Genomic DNA, 23,174 nt, shown 5'->3' with positions numbered 1-23,174 from the left:
TTGGACTTGCCTCGAGGGACGTGTCACAATGGCCGCTTGTGGAATCAAGACTGTAATATGTTTTACATCACATTAGCTACTTGAAGTACTGCAATTGAGGAAAAAAAGAGATTATGGGTTTTACATGCTTGAAAATGTTTTATATGTTTGATTTTATTTTAAAATTTTCAATTGAATACACTTTACAAGTTATGTTTATGTATTTTAATTTTAGGTAATAGGTATTTTAAAGCATTTATTTTAAAATTTAAGTTTATATTTTTTATTCATGTTATGCGTAATTTTTTTTTTGATTTTTTGAATTTTTTGACATTTATTTTGATTTTTTAGCATTTCTTTTTGTATTTTTGTGCCTTGCCTCAAAAAGGCGTACACCTCGCCTTGCACCGCGGGTGCAAATTGGCCCCTGCGCCTTGCACTTTTAAAACACTAACTCTTTTCCCTTTTGCTTCTTTTATCCCTTTGCTACCATTCCATTCCTTTGAGTTAAACATATCTCTCAAATTCTTCTTTTGTTTGTATATACTCTGCAATGTAAGAAAGGAGGTAGTAAAACAGGTTTTTGTTGGCCTAATCAATTTTCACTAATTTGTAAACTTCCTTATTAGGTTCAATAAACCTAGATATGGTTATAGATATATCCTGTAAGTGCCATTGCCCTCTCAGTTGTTCTCTTCACAGTAGTGCAACTTCCCAATGTCTTCCAATATCAAGTCCAAAGTCGAAACAATGGGCAACACAGGGTGTCTACGTCAGATGAGGATGCTTTGCCATAAAAAACTTCCCCAATAATAAAAGAAAACAATTCAAGAAATAAGAACTTAAGAACTATGACTCTAACATATTAGAAGACTAGAGGAATGTTAAATGGAAATAATAACAAAGTATAAAACTCACCGGCTAAGACATAATTTGATGTATTGTCAGTAATAACTTGGAGAACATTTTTCTCACCAATTCTCTCCACCATCTTGTCAAGCAACATAAATAACCTCTCAATTGTTTTTATATCACTTGAAGCATCAATGCTCTCTACGAACATTGTCCTAGCACGGATATGGACCAAAAGATTTACGAGGGTCCTATCCTTTCTATCCGTCCACCCATCATACATAATAGAGGAGTCCCATTTTTCCCAAGATTCCTTATAGTGTTGAAGTAATGTTTTCATATAATCAACCTCCTCCAAGAAACGGACTTGCAACTCATAGTAACTTGGGATTTTTAATCCCGCACCAAATTGCCCTATTGCCTCTACCATTGCTTCAAAACTTTTCAGCATATGGTATTCAAGGGAATACTAGAATACTAGCTTGATAAAACCATCTAGTAATGTGTATGCATACTTGCTCTCCCTTCTTTATTATACACATCACTAATAGTGGTTTACTTCATACTTTCTTGTTCTCTTCTCAAATTCACAATTTCTTCTAGGCTTGGAGTAGGAAAGAATTTGCCTTATTATGGGGAGCTGTTTAGAATTTCTTCTTGATCCTGAAGCAGAATTTACATTCCCACCAATACTAGGAATGTGATTATCACCAATCACTTCCACCTTGTCCCCTATCTCATCTTCATATTCAATTATATTTTCAAAATCATCAAAATTTGGAATTCGGCCCTCTTTGACCTCCAACCATGTCCTCTTTCATTGATTTATTTTCTACATGTATGATAATATCTCTTGTTTCAACTCTTTTGGGCATTTAGGACAGCCTTTCACATTTATTCTTCCACCAATTCAATGCTCTTTTGCTCTATAGATCCCTCCATTTGTCACTTTGCTACAAGATTTGCAAGTGAAAGAATTTATATTCTTTGGATCTTGCGAATAACAATATTTCTAACCCGGGTCTTTTCTATTGCTTTCTTGAGTATTGTTACACTTGTCTCCCATCTCTTTACACTACTTGATTGGCAAATTGCAATTTACAACCATCAATACTCAAATTTGTGAACCTATTAGACTTCGGAAATAAATAAACTGTTCTTCTTGATAATAACACAAACAAATAAAAATGCTACTTTACAATGAAAAAAAGTTAATGAAGAAGAATGGGTAATTTTAATATTAAAAATAATAAGAGAAAGGGGTGGAGCCCCTATTTTAATGAGAGAATCTGAAAAAAAGGGGCAGAGCCGGTGTTTAGGGATGTTTTGTTCTGGGCAGATTTGTAATAGGGGCTATCAAACTTCACTTTTAACTTTCTCTTTGTTCGAATACACCCTTAATGCTTTTTTCAGTAATTTCAACTTTTTTTCAGTAATTTCAACTTTTATAAAATAACTAAAATAAGATAACCTTCTTGAAAAAATATCAAAAAAGGAAAAAGGGCGCTGTTCATCGTCTTCCTCGTCCCAACAATCCGTCCTTCTGCTATAAAGTGGGGACACATCGCGCTTGGTCCGACACACATGACGAGCTCTTTCTTTCTGAAATCAGGTGCCGATTTTCTAATTAACCTTCGTTCGTCTGTGAAAGCAAACGAAAATGCAGGCCATGAAGGATACTGTCTCAAACATTGCCGGCTCGGCAATGGCCAGGGTGGACAAGACCAAAGAGCAGGTTCGTTTCGTTCCTTTTTCTATCTACGCCGTGTGACCGATAGGAATCTCAACACTTCTTTTGTTTTCTACCTTTGAATCGTTTCGGTTTTATATAAACTCTTGACAGGTGATCAGAATGACCGGTACCGGCGATAATCAGCAGCAACGCAAGCAACACCAGTTTGGCGTCTGGAGACGACGGCCTAGGTGCTGGGTTTGCAGGGAAAGAAGCCAACGCGGGCTGGTCAAACACGGGTGGAGAATGCCGCGTGTTTGTTCTGCTATGGTCTGCCAGTTCCACTTTAAATCAAATCTTCTGGGTCATCGACAAGTTTCTGAATCAACTGACGCCCGAGATTGAACCAGACTAGTGCTGCTGGAGATGAGCGGTCTAAGCGACCTTGCAATCGGACTCATCGTCGTATTCGCCCTCGCTTTCGTTGCTGTGATAGCTCAGATCCTTTACGTCCTCTGGTGTCGTCGAAAATTCCGACAACAAAACTCCACTGGCGAACCTGACTTCACCGGGGATTCTTTTGCCAGCCCTTCCAAGGAGCTGCTCTGATTCTTCTGGAAGAACTAGTCTCGCATAGAGCCCACCGTATTTCCGGCTTCTCGAGCCTCCGGCACACGGAATGGACTGTTGGGACCCGTTCACCCGTTGAAATGGCTGGTACGGATACAAAGCAGAGGAAGAGGATGAACAATGCCACTCCTTGATATTTTTTCAAAAAAGTTTTAGTATTTTAGTTATTTTATAAAAATACTACTTTTTATTGAAATTCTGATTAAAAAGTTGGCCTTATTGCTATAATTCCTTTTTAATTAATTGAATACCAACAAAAAAAAAAGTGGAAAATCAAATCGATATTAAGTTGAAGTAAGATGTGTATGCATATTAAGTTGAGGAGGGGAGAAGTGTTGGTGAAAATGTTATTTGCCCCCATTCAGTTTTATTGATTTTGCTATTGGGTTACAGGCAAATTCGTTCTCAGGTAGAGCTTTGGGTGAGAATCTGCAATCAATAAAGTTGAAGAGTCTCCAAAGAAACATTCTATGAGACTGTAACAGATTGGACTGAGAGAGAATGAATTTCGAAATTGTGTGATTTAGAGTATGATTCATGCTCCTTAAATAATCTGTGAAGAGGTATGAGGAAAATGTAGGTGTTGGTTTAGAGAAAACACATTGAACTAACTTTGAATTGTGCCTCTTGATTACACCCGATCGAATCATAACCGTTGATCTCATCAACGGTGATCAACGGTCAACAATGCACCAAAACCAAAACTACCCATCGCGAGCAACGCGGGTGCGAGCAAAGTGCACCTCTAAAGCGCCTCATTGCGCCGCACACACGCGTTGCGTAGTATTAAATCCCCATACTCTCCTCTACTAATTTAAGGAGTGTAAATAAACTCCTATTTAAATACTGAAAACAAAACTTATAATTTTTCAATGTGGGACAAGTTCAAAATTGGGTTTTGTAAAAGAAAAACTGATTTTTCAATCAAGTGTGCAAGTGAAATTTTTTATGTAATTGACCAATCAAACCCATTAGATTTAATTTATTATGAGATTAAAATCCAAAAAGAAGTTCATTGAGTGCTTATAAAATGAGGTTGTTATTTAACGATCTGGTCAAAAGTGAATAATTGAATTCTTACCTTATCTGTCACCTCTGTCAACTCTCTGTTTTCTTCCTTCTCCCCACCCCTCTCATCTCTCCATTGTAATATGATTTCAGGAGGTTGAGCTCCCTTGAAGTAGCTCCTTGAATTTTTAATCCTATTATTTGGTATTAGAGTAGCGATCTGGGATGACCAACACTACGTCCAATGCCATGGACGGTTGGGTAAGCCGTGTGGAGAATGAAATCAGCAAGGTAGTCGGCGACCTGAGAGAATTGAAGGAGGTCCTCTCCACGTTGTGGTCCAGTACGAAAAGATCACCGTGACACCAACCAAAGAGAACGAAGGAGAAGCTCCGAGCAGCAGTGCTAGCAGGCGGGGAGGAGGTTTCGTTGGACGGTTTTCCAAGGTGGGCTTCCCTCTGTTCTCAGGTGAGGATCCGATCCCCTGGATCTATAAAGCCGAGCGATACTTCGAGTACCACGAGACCTCCGTCGACCAAAAGATACAGGTTGCTTCCATCCACTTGGACGGTGAAGCAATCCTCTGGTACTAGTGGTACCGCCGGATTCATCCCCAGGTTTATTGGTTAGAGTTCATTCAAGCCTTCACTGTTCGTTATGGACCATTGGGCCTAGATAACTATGATGAAACCTTGTCGAGAGTGAAGTAGACTGGGACCATAAAGGATTATTAGGTCGAGTTTGAGAGATTGGCAACCTGAGTCACTGGCTGGCTAGAGAATGCCCTCACAGGGTGTTTCATCCGAGGCTTATGGGACGATATCCAGATTGAGGTCAAAGCGATGAAGCCAACCTCCCTATTAGCAGTGGTGGGCCTGGCCAAACTCTAAGAGGAGAGGCTCAACTGCCTCAAATGCCTGACTTGACCCGTAGGACCTATACTTAAGACTCCACCCAAGTCTGAACCGGGACCACCCAAGCTAAACCCGTCACCCACTGTCCCTGTCAAGAGACTATCGTGAATAGAGATGCAGGCACGCCAGGAAAAGGGGTTGTGCTATAATTGTGATGAGAAATTTTCTTCTGGTCACCGGTGCAAATCACAATAATTCTTTGCCCTTCAACTGGATGACCCCTTGGAAGACAACCTAGAACAGGAGGTGGACTCACCCGAGGAAGTGAACCAGGAGATTCCGGAAACAGAGCAAGCTGAGACTGAGATCTCCCTGGAAGCCTTAACCAGTTTGTGCTCTCATCAAATGATGCGGGTGCATGGGCTCATTTTGGGTCAAAGGGTTTCAATTCTGATAGACACTGAGAGTAGTCTGTACTTTATCAACACGGTCTTGACCAAACGGTTGAGCCTGGCAATACAACCCACGAGCCCATTTTCTGTAAGGGTGGCGAATGGACATTACATTTGGTGTGATGGATGTTGTAAGGAGGTGGGCCTAAAAACACAAGGGGCCTCTTCCAGGTGGACTTTTACCCCTTAGAGTTCACCGAGTCTGACGTAGTTTTGGCCCTTTTGGGCATCCAGTGCTTGAAGCAATTGGGCTAGGTCACTTGTGATTGGGCCCAATTAACAATGGAGTTCATATGCATGGGGTGCAGCCCAATAGACCCACACCCAAGACTTCCTAGGCAGTCATTAAATACTGTAAAAATCAGGAAGTCCCCACTTTGATTCACTTCGGGTCCATGGAATCCGAACCCACTCTTACTTGCCTTGTCAACCCCATTACCACCCCAGAGGAGCAACACCAATTCCAACAGCTGTCCGACTATGCTGATGTCTTCAATGAATAGTTGCACCTCGCACCATCTCGTCTTTATGACCACAAAATCCCCACATACCTGGGAGCCTCATCCACCAAGGTTGGATCCTACAGTTACTTAGGGATGGCAATTTTCCCCATCCCTGATCCAATGGGGATTGAGGTCCCTGTCCTCTCCCGACCTCGATTATATATGCATATATATATTAAATATATATTATTATATTATTTATATTATATATATCAAAATATATTTAAATATTATTTATAATTTAAAATATTTATTAATTTAAGTAATTTTTTTTTCAAAAACGTACTGATATTTAAAAAAAATTCAGGGATTTGGATCCTCATGGGAATTCCATCCCCGTTGGAAAACGTGAATGAAAGACAAGTTTTATCCCTGGTGGGGATCAGAGATGGGGATGGGATTAATTTCAAAATCAGGGCTAGAGACGGAAAATATGATCATCACCCCGAAGTCATCCCGTTGCCATTCCTATATATAGCTTCTCTGTTAACGGGTTGAAATAGAGAGAATGTACAAGAGATGCTTGAGAAAGGACTGATACAACTGAGCAACAACTTGTATGTCCTATTGGTAAGGAAAAAAGTGGGACTTAGAGGTTCTGTATTGATTACAACATGGCGTTAAATAAAATCACCATAAAGGACAGCTTCCCGATTCCCCTCATAGAGGAGCTGCAGCAAGCAGTCTATTTCTCCAAGTTGGATCTTCGGTTGGGTTACCATCAGATCCGGGCCCACCCGGAGGACGTGCACAAAATTGCTTTCCGCACGCGCCTTTGACCCAGCTCGGGTGGACAGGTCAAGACAGATCCAGATAAAGTAGCGGCCATGAACAATTGGGCTGGCCCAACTCTGTAAAAAGCCTGTGTGGGTTTTTGGGCTTGATTGGTTATTACCGGCGCTTCATTAGGCACTATGGAGTGTTGGCAGCACCTTTGACCCAGCTGCTCCGAAAGGACTCTTTTCAGTGGACTGAACAAGCCGAACAAGCCTTCATTGATCTTAAGCAGGCAGTCACTACACCCCCCCAAACTAGCCCTTCCTGATTTCTCCAAGGAATTTGTGGTAGAGTGTGATGCCTCAGTGTCACGAGTGATTCTTTTACCGTGCCATCAAGCACCTACCATGAACTATCAGAGTGCCAATCGTGTGCCTTCAAGGTGTCAGCATGTGTGTCAAGGGTGGGCTACGCATGTATTTTGTAAGGGGGGACCACCAATGGCACTATTGTAAATACATAGTATGAATTTTCATTCTTTTGATGTTTCTTAATGTCACTCCCCCAAAAGCTTAACATACTCTTTGAGGGGAGGTAAGTAGTCGAGTGAGTTCATAAACGTGTAAAGGTTAAGCACGAGATCCCCTCGACACTGTACTATGTGCTTGTGCTTACCATTGATTAATGCAATACAAGTTACCTTTTGTCTAATCTGTGTGCATTCTTGTTGCCTTTTGTGTGTTGTTGCTTGCTTTCGTAGGCTTTCTCGACTCCATCGAGCGCCGCACGGGGCCTTGCTGATTAACCCCGTGACAGTTGGTATCAGAGTAGGTTGCTCCTCAACACTCGTGACCCTTGCATAGCAACACTAGTGGTGGCGCAATGAAGCACAACAAGGAACTCACCGACAAGATTAGGCATGGCCTTGCCCATGCAAGGGAGACTGATGAGTCTCTAGGCGATGAAGCCGCTGCAGAGAAGGCCCCAAGGGGTCGCACATCTAAGACAAGCAAGCCTGACAAGTCAGTTGACACGCTTGCTGCCTTCGACACACGCATCCTTTGCTGTGAAGTGACTGTTGGGGAGATGCGTGACCGAGTAGAAGAAATCCACTTGAATGTGGAAACAATTGAGAGCTCCATGGTGGAGCTAGAAGCCCGTTTAAATGGCATTATGAATGAGGTCCAAGACGTCCTGAATAGAACCCTCAAGGAAGTCCTTGGAACAAAATCCTGACAAGAAGGGAGCTCATCTCGATCCGACATCCAAGACCAGGTGGACGAGATGAAAGTTGAATGGATGGCCATGAAAGTAGCCATGGTCTCTCCTTCCAACATCCAGACTCAAGTGGATGAACTAAGAGGAGACATGTCACTCCTCAAGAGATTAGTGGTCAGCACTCCAAGCCCCTCCACAACACTGGCCCCTGCTCGTGTGAAGATTCGGGAGCCCACACCTTATGCCGACTCCCGAGATGCTAGAGAACTTGACAACTTCTTGTGGCAGATGGAACAATATTTCCATGCCGCTAGCATTGATGATGACCTAACGCAAATTCGTACGATGATCATGTATTTGACTGACATTGCTATGCTATGGTGGCACAGGCGATGTCAAGACATTGAACGGGGTACGTGCACCATTGAGACATGGGCTGATTTCAAACGAGAACTAAAGCGGCAATTCTACCCAGAGAACGTGGAGTACCTGGCACGGAAGAAGTTGAAAGTACTCCAACATGGGGACTCACTCCATGATTATGCTTAAGAGTTTTCAGCCCTTACCTTGGAGATCATGGACATGTCCGACAAGGATTTACTGTTCAACTTCATGGACAGACTAAAGCCATGGGCCGAACTAGAACTCCAACGCCGCAACGTACAGGACCTCGCCACGGCAATGGCAGTGGCGGAGCAACTCAATGAGACTAGCTTGTTAGATGAAGAAGCTCCTAAGCCAGAAAGCCCGCATTCCCCTAATTTGAATGGGGGAGCAAGTTGCTCACGCCCTCCGTACGACAACTCCAGCTTCAAACCCAGAACTGCTGGGTCCCCAATTTCCTGCTTCCTTTGTGGGGGAAATCACTTGGTTTGCAACTGCCCAACCAAGAAGAAGATCAATGCCCTTGTCGCCAAGCTCAGTGATGACGAGCAAAGTGATGAGGAAAAGTCTGTGCAGGCGCCAAGAGTGGGCGCCCTTCAACTCTTCAACGCCATGGTGAAGAAAGAGGCCAATCATGGAAGGCCAAAGAGAGCCCAAAGGGGGCTGAAGTATGTAGACATCCTCCTTGGCGAGAAGCCGACTCAAGCCCTTGTTGATACAAGGGCCTCCCACAACTTCATTTCAGTTGTCGAGGCCAAGCGACTCAAGCTGAACACCGTGAAAGAGACAGGGTGGATCAAGGCCGTGAACTCCAGGGCAAAGGCGATTGAAGGCACGGCTCGTGGGGTTGACCTTCAAGTTGGGCCGTGGACAAACAAGATTAATCTTTCAGTGGTACCCCTGGATGACTTTCGAGTTGTCTTGGGAATGAACTTCATGAGACAAGCAGGAGCAGCACTCCTGCCTCACATCAACTCTCTGTGCATCTTGGACGAGCTCTCCCCTTGCATGGTATCAGTTGTGACTTCTACCCGGGTTCATGGGAAGCAAGTTTCTGCACTACAACTTTTTCATGGAGAAGCCTTGTTCAGTGCCAATATGAAGGAAGCAGAGAAGTTCCCCACTCCACAAGCTGAAGAAGCCGCACCTCGAGCCAACAACTACAGCAGCAGTAGGAAACAGCAGGCCATCCAGCCGTCTACACCTCTCCAGCAACAGAGTTCGTGCGCGTCGACAACCATCAAGCAAAGCAGAAGACTCAAGACCGTGTCCAAGTTCAACATCGCCTATTACCACAACCACAGGGGAAAGCGAGTGCCACCCAAGCCGCCTAGGGACCACTTTCGCACCATCCCTCAGACTAAATCATGTAGTAGCCTTATGAGTCACCCTTGGGGAAAAATTCATGGGAACCAACACCCCAACAGTCCAAACCATCATTTTGACCCTTACCTGGCCCAAACCTACCATATAACCAAGTCAAATCAGCCATTAACATACCTTGAGGCCGCCAGGAAAGGACTTAGCCCTAGGAAACCCCAACAGAATAGGCCAACCCAACCATGCTACAAAACTATACACCTCAGCCTTGGACGGCAGCAGGATCGGGAGTAGTAGAAGAACCTTCCATCCGCAGTAGTGACTTTAAGGGACCAGTCGAAGCCGATCTCTGAGGATGTAGATCGGATTGAGTGGGGGAGAATGTCACGAGTGACTCCTTTGCCGCGCCATCAAGCACCTACCATGAACTATCAGAGTGCCAACCGCGTGCCTTCAAGGTGTCAGCATGTGTGTCATGGGTGGGCTACGCATGTATTTTGTAAGGGGGGACCACCATTGGCGCTATTGTAAATACATAGTATGAATTTTAATTCTTTTGATGTTTCTTAATGTCACTCCCCCAAAAGCTTAACGTACTCTTTGAGGGGAGGTAGGTAGTCGAGTGAGTTCATAAGCGTGTAAAGGTTAAGGACGAGATCACCTCGACACTGTATTGTGCGCTTGTGCTTACCATTGATTAATGCAATACAAGTTACCTTTTGTCTAATCTGTATGCATTCTTGTTGCCTTTTGTGTGTTGTTGCTTGCTTTCGTAGGCTTTCTCGACCCCATCGAGCGCCGCACGGGGCCTCGCTGATTAACCCCGTGACATCAGGACGAGGCATCGGGATCATTCTCATGCAAGGTGGCCGGCCCGTCGCTTTTTCAGCAAGGCACTCACACCTTCAGCCCTAGGCAAGTCCACTTATGAGAAAGAAATCAAAGAATTGATGGTGGTAGCTCTAGCAGTACACAAGTGGCGGGCCTATCTCTTGGGTCGGTGGTTCACAATCTGGTCGGACCGGTGGAGCCTAAAACATCTATTGGACCAGCGAGTTCTCACGTAGGAACAACAGAAATGGGCTTCACGGCTCATGGGCTATGATTTTTCCAATGAATATAAGGCTGGCTCATCTAATGCAGTGGCTGACACTCTGTCCAAGAAGGAGGAATTGCTTCAAATGCAGGTTTCTAGACCCATCTATGGCTTGGTAGAGAAAATCAAAGAGGAAGCCCAACAACACTGAATTGGGCTCCCTATGGAAGAAGTGGCAGGCGGATCCAGTTGCAGTACCGGGATATTCTGTGGTAGGCACCACCTTATTCTACAAGAATTGGTTGGTCCTTTCCCTGCACTCATCTTACAGTAATGACTTGATCCTCCATGAATCACCTCCGGGAGGCCACTCCGGGGTCCTAAGAGCATATAGGCAGCTGGCTAGACATTGTTACTGGCGAGGAATGAAGAAGATGATCCAAGACTTCATTGCGGCCTGTCACATTTGTCAACAGTACTACAGAACGTAGGCACCAGCTGGGCTGCTACAGCCCTATCCCACCCTTAGCAGTACAAGTGGCTAAAGTAAGTTGATAGACTGCATGGGACTCCTATAGCCACAGACTGTGACCCCACATTCATGAGCCATTTTTGGCAAGAATATTTCGCCTTCAAGGTACTCGGTTGTGCCATTCCATGAGTTATCATCCCTAGTCTAATGGCTAGACGGAGGTAGTGAACCGTTGCCTCGAGATTTACCTATGGTGATTTGTAGGAGACAGACCTACCAAATGGTTTCAATGGTTTCCTTAGGCGGAATACTGGTATAATGCCACTTACCATGTCTTCACGGGAACCATTCTCTTCAAGGCCTTGTATGGCCGAGAGTAGGGATGCAAATGAACCGGATCAGATTCGAATTAGGGTATATTCGAATCCGATCCGACATTGTTCATATCGGATTCGATCTGATCCGATTGGATCTAATAGGACTCGATCTGAATTTGGATCCTACTAGATCTTCGGATCTGATTTGATCCGACTTGTTTTCTTTAAAATTTAATAAATTATTAAAAGAAAAAAAAAATCAATTTAAATAAAAAAATTAATTATTATCATCATATATATGCATGCTTTTATAAAAAATAAATAATATAACAAATTTATAAAAATACAATATAAATAATGTATTTACAAATAAATAAATAACATATATATATATATATATATGTATTATATATATTTATATTTATAAATATATAACACATTGAATTGGATAGGGGTGATCCGAATCCAATCCAAAGATCCGATCAGGGGTGATCCGAATTCGATCAAATAGGATTGAATCTTGAAAGGGATCGGATCATTTGCACTCCTATCCGAGAGCCCCCATCAGTCCTTCCATATGAGAAGGGGTCCACCTCTGTAGCAGAGGTTGAAGACCGGATAGTAGCAAGAGATGAAGCCCTTAAGGCTCTGAAGGCCCATCTGCATCTGGCCCGAAACACATGAAGGCCGTTTACAACAAAAAGCACCAAGAAGTTGAGTACAAGGCGGGGGATTGGGTGTATTTGAAACTTCAGCCCTACCGGCAGTCTTCTCTGGCTCATAGAGCAACACAGAACTCAGAAGCTCTCCCCTCGCCACTTTGGACCCTTCTAGACTGTGCAAAGGGTAGGACAGGTCGCTTACAAACTGGCCCTTCCTCTAGGGTCCAAGCTACACCCGTTGTTCCATGTGTCACTTTTGAAGCCGGGGAACACCACGACCACTACGACAGTCCAACTTTACCTGAGTTTTCTGAGAACTCCTCACCAAACCTCAGAAGCTGTCAATTTCAGATGGGTGAAATCTGGTCGCAGACTCATCAAGTAAGCTCTGGTAGAGTGGGCCAACCTTCATAGAGAAGATACCACGTGGGAAGATTACACTAAACTTCAGCAGCTTTTTGGCCACCTCAACCTTGAGGACAAGGTTGCGCTTAAGGAGGGGGAGGGGGACTTATAAGAACCCCGACAGTGCTCCCCGTCATGATTAGCCTCCTATCAAATACATGTACACCAAAAGGACACGTCAGCCCACTACAGCTAGCACCAGTGGCGAGATGGTCATTGAGTGATTATAAATTAAGGTTGTTATGTAACGATTTAGTCAGAAGATAATAATTGAATTCTTACCTTCTCTGTCACCTCTCTGTTTTCTTCCTTCTCCCCACCCTTCCCATCTCTCCATTGTAATATGATTTCAATCCTATTAATAATTTAGTAAATTAATAAATTTTTAAAAGCTTTGTTGGTCCAAATGTTTTAATTTAGTAGAAGTTATGAGACATTTTTTTTGATAAATGAGAGTAGTTTTATTAATTCAAAAAATAATAGTACATTCAACCTAGGAAGAGGCAGGAGGTGTTACCTCCCCTTAGGGCTGAGTCATAAACACTAAACAAACACAAGCCTGAAACACAATTACAAAGTGGCCCAAAACAGCTCTCCCTTGACACCCCTTGCTTGGCCAAAGAATCAGCCATTGCATTTGCTGATCTGCTGGCGCACTAAAACCTAACTGACATATTCCTTGTCAGCCATTTAATTTTCTTTAACAGATCCTTGTAGCCCCAACAAGCTGTCTCTGGACTTGTCAACCAGCCCACTACTACCTTGAAATCCCCTTCTACTATCAAATTATTCATTCCAAGTTGACTGGCCATCTGTATACCTTGTACCGCTGCTAGTATTACAGAATCACCAACACCCACTGGTCCCGAAAATAAAGACAACATGTTGCTATTTTTGTCTCTCAGAATCCCTCATATTCCAGATGGCCTTGGGTTACCTTGGAAGGTACCATCAAAATTCAGTTTTACCACTCCATCCGGTGAGGATTCCCATTCAGCTTGTGATTTGTTCTTTGTGGAGATTGTAGAAGCCACTGTTGCCCAGTTTCTCCTTAAGTCATCAAAGGAGTAATCTCCTCCCATAAAGTCCACAAGGTAGCGGCTTTGATACATTTTCACATTGGCTTCTCTCTTTTTGTCAATCTCCCAAAGGCAGCCAGGATGAACATCAACTTTACTTTAGAGGGCAAGTTCCACCTGCACCCAAATAGTGCAACAACCCAGTTCCAAATATTGGCAGCAAAAGAGCACGATATCAGTAAATGGTTACAGTCCTCACCCTTCACTTTACACAAGAAGCACCAATTTGGGGACAAACACAAGTAAGGTTTCTTCTTTTGCAAGTTTTCCTCCGTATTGATCTTACCCAAGTAGGCTACCCAACAGAACACTACTATTTTAGGAGGAATAGACCTTGACCAGACCTCTTTAATAGGGAATACTTGAGAGGAGGGATTGAAGCAGAGGGCTTTAAAAAAAGAAGCACAAGTGAAGGAGCCAATTGAAGTTAGAGACCAAACCCTTTTATCTAGGTTAGGGGGGTCCAGGCACATTGAGTCTAGAAGCAACAAGAGCTCTAAAACACAAAGAAGTTCTTTATGAACCATTAACAAGGCATTTTAATTTAGTTGTAGTTAAGATTTTGTTTGTATCCGATTCCAGCTTTGATTCAAGTCCATTGAAATTTGATTTTAATTTGTTTGGGTACTAGAATTTTAGATTTGTGATCTGTCAATATGTCATAGATATTTGGATAGATATGATTGTTTTCTATTTGTAATCCATCTTCTCATATGGTATATAAGATATATCTCCCTATGATTAAACGTAACTCAAAATTGTGAAAAGGAAAACTGACAAAGAAATGGGGTGAAACCCCTTTTTAATGAGAAAAACTGAAAAAAAAGGAAGAAGAAAGGAAGAAGAAGAAGAGGAAGAAGAAGGGCGGAGCTCTATTTTTCATCTAAAAGCTCTGTGAATGGGGCAGAGTTGCTGGATTGTTCGAAATAATGGGGCGGAGCCCCTGTTTTCTCAGCCACACTGCCGTAGGAAGAAGAAGATATACATACTTGATACTTTTGTAGCTTTGTTCGATGCAAGCTTGGATGAACTGGAGCTGGGAACTGGATGAGCTTCCTTTGATTTGGAGTCTTTGGACGAAGTAACTCTTCCATCCACTTTCTTTTTTTTTTTCTTTTGGTTTTTTGGCAAAGACCCCTATTGGTTCAGTTTCCTTTTATCTTACGTTTCCTATTTTGAGTTCTTTTTTATATATTTTAATGCTATTTTCGAAATTGTGTAAAGACCTCATCTAGGCGCTCGCCTGGGCCGCCTGTCGCATGGCCTGAGGCACATGCCTAGGTGCAAAGGCGAGCATCTGTCTAATGGTTATGCACCTTAGCCTGGGTGAGGCACCCAATCTAGAAAGCACCTTACCTTTGCGCCTAGGCAAACCTTTTAAAACACTGGCTTATGGTTGAGAAAAGTGGCTACTAAGAAATAAGAAGCCAACTATCTATGCTCTTTAGGCTTATGGTGGGAAAAAGAAGTGGTTGCTAAAAAATATGAATGTAATTGTGAATGTTGTTTGGTAGATCCATAAACTTTTTATTGACCCTTTCCATGCTTGATTCAAATTTTGTAAGAAATTGAAATTTATGAATGGTTGCCTGATAGGCTGCTAATTCCTTTACTAAGTTTTGTCAAGGCTGAGTTTAGTCAAAAATGACAAAGAAGCTTGGGAATGTAATGGAGGAAAAAAGAAAAGCCTTAAAATCTCCAACAATGTTGCAATGTTAGTAAGGTATTTTGTTGTTCGATTGGCACTTGGCATGCCACTCCTTGTAATTTTCTGATTATTCACCAAACTAATCAACAAAAGGTATTGGTATTTGGCACTTTTAAACAGGATGTCATGAGAAAGGATTTACAACAAAGTGTAAAACACTTTCATTTTCCATGTTTTCCATTTTTAATTCAAGTACATTTTGTATTGTTTATGTAATTTAATATTTGTGGATGTCTCCTATTCCATGAGATCGAAAACCTACAGGTATGATGCACCAAACAATTGCAGATACCTGGATAGACTTGGTGCCTTTGCTGCATGCTAAGGGTGCTTGGGAAGGCCAGACCCAGTTTAAGGCCAACCTGGGTCCAATCCTAGGAATTGGGTTTCAGCCAAAGGCCTCATCCAATACAAGGTAGAACCTAGGTTAGGCAGCCGAAACCCTAACCTTAGCTAAATCCTAACACAACTTGGGCCAGGCTCAGGCTTGTATAGAATATGGATCAGGTTTAAGGGATTTCTTGGCAATGCTTTGGATTCCTATTGCTATTATTGGAGTCAATCAATGAAACTCTAGTATGCATGTTATATATAAGATTACTAGCAGGGACATATATTAATTGAGGTAACAGGAATGGAGTGTTTTTTTTTTTTTTTTTCGTTCTACTTTTCTGGGTTTGAATTTCTATTTGATGGATGTTTGTGCAAGTTCCCTGTCATTGTTGGGGTACAAAGGATGTTTTTGTTTTGCTTGAAATTTATTTGTGAAACTATTATGCAAATAGTGGGATTATCTTCCTTTTTGGCCAGAAGCATGAGTCTGTTTAGTGCTACTGGATTAGCTTCTTTCATTCATTATATGTCTGATTGGTGAAACTATTCCTATTATGGTTGAGATTAAATCTTGATTGAATTTCTTACAATATTTTTAAATCTTATTCGTAACATTTTCTTCATGGACTGAGAAAGATATGAAGACAAAAAGTATGCTCCTACTTCTTCAAATAAACTTAGTGTTCTACCCCACCCTGCAACCAATAAGTGGCATTAAATTAAGTTTCATAAAATTTCACATTTCAATTAATATAATAAAACAATTTATTTATATGATAAAAAAATGATTTATTTTTGGTTGATATGGTGCCCTTTTTTTGGTTTACAATTGTATGCCTTCCCCCTCTTTCATGTCTTTTGGTGTAGTTAGAGCCAACCTGGACAATGGTTCAAGATGGGGTGTTGGTTCACTGATCACTGCTCCAATTGATAGGCTATCCCAAATTGACCAAGTGACATCACCTATATATATTTGGTGTATAGCCTGTCATTGTAACCCTAGATTTTGTCCAATCTATGTATCAATATCTCTATCAATATTATCCTTTCATCTATATTTGCTGTTTTTTCAAAGTGTTCTCCTTGTTAATAATGTTCATGACTATGAATAAGTTATCTACATAGAAATGGAAAAAATAATGCTCCGCTTCCTCCTAGCCTCTCCTTGTCTATTTGTTCTATTCTTCCTACCCCAACCAACTTGTTTCCCTGCTTTGCTATTTACATTTCAAATTAAGAAATCATTTTCCTGAATATTTAGGATTATCTACATGAGTCCTTTTTCCTTTATCAAGGGTCTTATCTTCTGTTAAGTATTCCTCTCTAGCATTTTCTTACAGGTTCAACGAATGTTTTTCAGCCTTTTTTCGTGCTTTAGATCTCTCAACTTACATCAGATCATCCTCAATGGAGGATCTATTATTGGTACACTAGTGAATATTTTGAGATGCTTCTTAAGAAAACTAAACTTAGATTCAAACCCCTCAAAACCCTATTTGTTACAAGAATGTTCAGCAATGCCATCAACTTGACCTACCAGCAACAAGAGGCGAATCCCCACTAGACCATATTATTGTTCAAGTCTGATTTGGTATGGTGTGAACCTGAATTTGGGTAATGGCATTGCTTTTCTAAAGCCTAAATTCCACTGAGTTGAACATGTAGGTGACTTGGTTGAAGATGGCAACACCTTTCATTCCCGAGAATACCAATGTGGGGGTTCAAAACAACATTGCCCACAAAGGTCCAAAATCATCCACACATTCATACACAAAACTTAAAAATGTAAAAAAAATAAGATAAAAGGTAAAAGTACAAGTAATCCTTGTGGAGAAAAGATCCCCAGATGATGTTGTTCCTTGAAACTCATGGTTAGCATAACCTCTTTACCTGTCTTGTTGAGGGTGTAGACTTTGGATTTCTGATATTGTCACTACTGAAAACTCATGGCACCCAGTTGAATGAGATTTTTAGTCTTGAATCAATAGTTTTAGCCTCTGAATTGTCACATTTCCTCCAAATTGTGTAAAAAGTTCCGTTCAACATCCAGTCTGTTGCTTTATTGAAATACCAATACCCTTGCATGACATGGATGCCAATGCCTGTTGGATTTGATTAAGAACATCACTATCCCTGTTGGCTCTACCTACCCCTAGGACCTCTTGGTTTGCCAAAGGACAACCACCAAAGCCAAGATTAGCCATTCTCAACCACCTGGGTGTTGCTAGGTGATGGGGGTAGGGGGTGCCCATACCTACAAATTATCCAGTAATCCATTTGCGGATAATTTACCACTATCACAAAGAATGAATAGGAAAACTTGTAAAGTCCTCTAATTTTTGCAATGCAATGTGCAACTCCAATGGTGACTAGGTCTATGGAAGAGCTCCAAAAGCATCTAGCCTATTGCTAGAGTCTAAAGTTCCCTCCCAAATGCATTAGGTGGTGGCAACAAAGAATTTCTCTAGATGATGCCCCAATACATCTTGGGGCATTTCCACCAATTACCAAATATGGGCATGATGATAGATAAAGGGACAAATACCCTTATTGTCCATTTTCTTTGCAAAAAAGACATACATTTCGATATATTTTCAAGGCTTTTCCCCCATGGAGCATATTTATATGTACTGCTATAATACCCAGACACTTGTACAAGGGTGTCATATTGTGTTAGATACTTTAAATTTTCATGTAAATTTTGTATCTGACCCCATATCCTTATGTATCTGGGTAGAAAAGATACTGTCCTCGTGAGTTTGTGGCCACCTTCCAATAAAATGTGTTAAAAAGTAGTACTAATTAAAAAAATGCAAACTTTGTTTTTAAACTAAATGTTTTAAAAAGCATATTATTGCAAATTAAAATACATAAACATAACATATAAATCATATTCAAGGACTCAACAACTTAAGTATTCGTTTTGTGGTTGTTTGGTCTGGTTGTTTAGATACCTCTTTATGGGCCTAGCCTCATTTTTGGGTGGAAATGGATCTAGGCCCTTTTGTAGGGTTGGTGGTTTTTGCTTTATTTGGTTGTTTTTGCAAGGCCTAGCCCTGATTCTGTTGGATGTTGGTCTAGACCCTTTCTAGGGTATTTAGCTTGTAAGTGTTGTGTTTGAGGCAGTGTTTTCTTGTCTCTTGTTGTATATGCCTTGTATACTGCTTTTCTTTAATAAATACTAGCTTAATAATGTGATGTTTAGGGGTGTTCATGGGTTAGTTTGGTTTAGTTGCAAGCTGTGTGGCCAATCAACCAACCTAATCAAATTGGGGAATCGGTCACTCGAAACCGACTAACCAATAGTGAAAATAGACCAACTTAGGTTGTATTAGTTTGGTTTGGTTTGATTCAAAAGTTTTAAATATAAAATTAAAATTATAGTGATATTATTAAAAATATAAAATATTTTTAAAATTAAAGTTGCAATATAAAATATTTTAAACTAAGAAATATGGGAATTTCACACTTTTTCATATTAAAAATTATATATATGTATATATATAGGGTCAATTTACACATGGATAAACCGAAATTGACCCAACCTCTTGAGTTAGCATAATAGCTAAATTGAGGTCAACCAAAAAATACTAGAAAATTGACCAACTCAACTTGAATTGGGTCAGGTTGGTTGGTTTGGTAGGTTTCATCGGTTTGATGAACGGCCCTAGTGATGTTAAACATCATGCATTCTTAATTCTATGAAATGCCTTTACACCAAGCAAGGATCAAAGTATCAATATTGGTATCGTATTGGACAACTCGAATACGAATATAGAAATGCTTTGAAAACACATGGATACACTAGGGAAACACATACAAATTTCATAAATACATTAATAACATTAAATTTAAGGTCAAATAGCCCGAAATAATATAAAAATACATAGGAAATGTATATTTTAATGGTGTATATGAAAAAATATATTACAATTAATACAACAGGATGAATAGATATCATAAAATTTTATTGACAATGGATAAATCAAGAGTCCAAAACACAAAAGATATGCACCTACTATATTTTAATTATGATATCAATTATTATTTTTTGATAAATGGACAATATCAATTATTTCTATTTTACATTAACAAAAAAGTTAACCAAATATTAAATTATCAAATGTAAATTAAAAAATATCAAATAGTGATTTATAAAAATATATAATGTGAACTTAAAATATATCAAATCTGTTAAAATTTCTAAGATACATATAATATGCAAATTCGTAATTCTTAATTACTAAAATAATTATTCAATTATTAATTTTAATTTCTATAATTTTTTTAAAGTTAAAAATCATGTTTTGATATAAATGTAGATTAGTTGATTTGATAGATTCAATCTAATATTATATTCTTGAATATTTTGTAAACATTTTTCATTTTTGTAAATAATAAATATGTTGTTACTTAATGTAAATTAAAATATTAATTAATAATTTTAAAAAGATGTGTAAAAATTTAATATATATATATATCATGTGCAAACTTATAAATATTAAGTACTAAAATAATTATTCTATTATTAATATTTTATTTTTTATAAATTTCTAGAGATTAAAATCATCTTTTGATTTTAGTGTGGGTTTGATAGATTATTTATTTCATTAGTTTATAAAATACTAATTTTGAATATTATTCTTTTTAAGTTTTAGTTGGAGTTGTTAAACATAAATATGTATTATTTATTTGGATTGCATGTAGTTACTAAAATTAATAAAAGTTATTTTATTTCACTTATTATCAAAAGAAGCAAGATAGCTTAGTGGTTTAAGGGTATATTTAGGACTTGGGCGTCACTATCCTCATTTTTTTATTAGAAGGGTGTGGCGCATCATTGTGTGGTGGTGCATATTGGTGTGTATTGGCTGATCCAATGTGATATGGACCGATATACATGACTAGCAGGATTTATCTCCAATCATAGCATATCTCGTGCTGGTTACAGTCCATTCCAATATGATACACCCCATACCATATCGATATTTCAAAGATTGCACCAAGTCCTTGAGGTACCATGCCTGAGCTGAGGCGCAAGGTGCACCAAGTGGATGTGTAGGCACATTAGGCACACGCCTTTTTAAAGGGGGCTGTACCTGGGCCAAGCTGAGGTACAGGCCTTGAAGTGTGCCTTGCGTGTGCTTATTTTAAATCACTGCTTATCCCTCTTCTTAACCTGATATCCCAATAGCAATCTATTATCAACTCTGACCCATAGGACAACAGAGATTGCTTCTAGCAAAATGACTTGGGAGTAAAGGATGAAGTTCTTGAAGGTGGTTGCATATGAAATTTGCTAATTTGCTTCTGGTATTAGACTTCTATGAAATTTTGGTGCCTATAATCTACATCACCCTGCTTCTTTCATTAACTCTGCATTTGGATTTTCTTTTTTTTTTTTTTTCTTTTTGTATGTGTGTGTGAAAGTGCAGCAAAAATTCAGTGTTATCTGGATTGTAAATAGCGACATTTCACAGCTAAACAATAAAATCTAGAAAATAGAAGATTTGTGTTTCCATGTGTTGCTATTTTGCCCCATTCCAAATACAACCTTACCGTTCAGTCTAGGGTTGATCTTGGGCCAGGCTGGGCTTTCTATTTCTCAATCCCATTTGTAGCTTTGATATGGGTCATTTGAAAGACGGAAAGAAGTGGCAGATCAACAATAATGGAATTGATGAAAGTTATCCTACCCCTGTCAAAATGTAATTCTTGTTTCATGCCTCTGATGTGGTATATTGCTCTAGCACTGACCTCCAAAATTCCAAGCACCTGGATCACATGAGCACAGAATGGATATATGCAAGGCGAATTTTATTAGATAGAAATTCTGTGTCTTATGGACGTGAATGGCAGTTATGAGACTTCATACCTGCCTCAGAACAAATGTGACTTCAGGGGTTTCTGTGCAGCAGTTGATCATGGACCAGGTGGAGCTCCAACCAAGTTACAAATCTATGCATTTTGTTCCACATTGACTCAGTGTTATTGTTTGTATTCAAATAAGTAAATGATATTGACTTGATCTTGATGAATTCTCTCTCTCTCTCTCTCTCTCTCTCTCTCTCTCTCCTCTCATATGTAATACATATTAGAAGAGGTTTTTACTGATCAAAAAATATGTTAAGGAGACTTTGTTTTACTTTCTATTGACTCCTATGGTACTCATAATTTATTTATTTTTGGGTAAGGGTATGGTACTCATAATTTGTTGGTTGAGGTTTCATCTTTGTATTTTTGAATAGTTTTAGGCATCCTATTCTAAATCATTTACCTATGTAAGCAAGCATCCCAAGACTGTATAAGTAAACATGCTTCAGTGATGAGCTGATCTAGTGGTGTCTTTATCATCTAATCCTAGCTTAAAGTGCTTTTGGTGTAACAAAGCACTGCATCAGATTCTGCCAATTTCCTATTTTAGGTCTCCTTTATTGGTTTTATCCTTAACTACATAAAAATTGTGTTGCTTATGTTGTCTTAGACTACTACTGGTCATGGTATTGCTCCCGGAACCATATGCCACAGGGTTTCTCTCAGATCCAATTATCTCTTATTAGGTCAAGTTGTCCTGGATGTTTCATTTCAGACCTGTGCAATTGTGTATTCTTATTAATGGTTAGGTGACTGACTATGTGGCAGGTTTGCTATCATGAAAGCCTTTTGTATTGCTTTTGTGATGGCATTCTTTAGCATGTTTGATGTGCCTGTTTTCTGGCCGGTGCTATTTTTCTACTGGGTGGTGTTGTTCATCCTCACAATGAAGAGACAGATATTACACATGATCAAGTATAAATATGTCCCATTCTCCTTCGGCAAACAGGTATTTTGAATTGAGCCCTTGACATTTGAGATTGTTAATGATTTATGTTGTGTTTTCATTATTTATGGTCACTATTTTGTCCTTTGAGATGCAATTGACTTTCTCTCTCTTCAGCGCTACACGGGGAAGAAAGCAACTTCAGCTGATGAGACAGAACTTCTAAGAGAGTGAAACTTAAGGTGGTGCATATGGTGCACCTGTACAGGTAGACATTATTTATGTGCTTCTTTCTTTCAGCAGTAGGACGTTTAGAAGGAATGATGGGAGCAGATGTTGCGTGAGAATCTGGTTAAAAGACTTGCAGATTTTCACTGGGTGAACTTGTGAGTTCTATAATGAAAGATGCTGCCTGGGTGAGAGATGAGGTTGTTTATTTTGGGGCCATTATTTATTTTCCCTGTTCTTTCCTTTTGTTACATCTATGCACTGCGGTGCCAGCAGAATGAATTGTACAATGCACAAGGAGTATCTGATATGGGGAATTGTCCAACAGAGGGTTCACCATTTAAGATTTAAAGCTTATCTATATATTCTTGTTTTTTGTTTCAACTTTGAGTCAATTGTGCCCTTTCCTTTTCTTTTTCCAATGCAAAGGGATTTCCTTGAGAGTTCCTTATCATCTTCTTAGTGGAAAGCAGAGCTTTTCTGAAAAACAGATTCATCTGTCCATGTTTCAATTACTATGAAGCACCATTTTGTAATCGCTGTCTCTCGTTTGTGCCAAGATGTGGATTCTTGCCCTTGTCTTGA

General features: G+C 39.9%; 1 protein-coding gene and 1 long non-coding RNA gene across 2 annotated transcripts; one reads left to right on the top strand and one right to left on the bottom strand.

The window, feature by feature from the left end:
• Positions 1 to 1,928: 1,928 nt before the first annotated feature.
• LOC148877246 (uncharacterized) lies at positions 1,929 to 14,689 on the bottom strand. The gene is made up of 2 exons (XR_016096159.1): positions 14,550 to 14,689; positions 1,929 to 3,217 (listed from the first exon to the last, which is right to left on the bottom strand). It is a non-coding gene; the product is annotated as an uncharacterized LOC148877246 (long non-coding RNA).
• LOC148877245 (protein RER1A-like) lies at positions 13,214 to 22,973 on the top strand. Its single transcript, XM_088942109.1, has 3 exons — positions 13,214 to 13,802; positions 22,244 to 22,424; positions 22,539 to 22,973. Exons 1-3 carry the CDS (start codon positions 13,642 to 13,644, stop codon positions 22,593 to 22,595), a joined length of 399 nt encoding a protein of 132 aa, XP_088798235.1. The 5' UTR covers positions 13,214 to 13,641; the 3' UTR covers positions 22,596 to 22,973.
• The last annotated feature ends 201 nt before the right edge of the window (positions 22,974 to 23,174 follow it).

The sequence above is a fragment of the Nelumbo lutea genome, chromosome 1 (genome assembly GCF_056320005.1).
Source record: "Nelumbo lutea isolate HS-2025 chromosome 1, American lotus-T2T, whole genome shotgun sequence".
Lineage (NCBI taxonomy): Eukaryota > Viridiplantae > Streptophyta > Magnoliopsida > Proteales > Nelumbonaceae > Nelumbo > Nelumbo lutea.
This window is presented reverse-complemented; position numbering and strand designations above follow the sequence as displayed.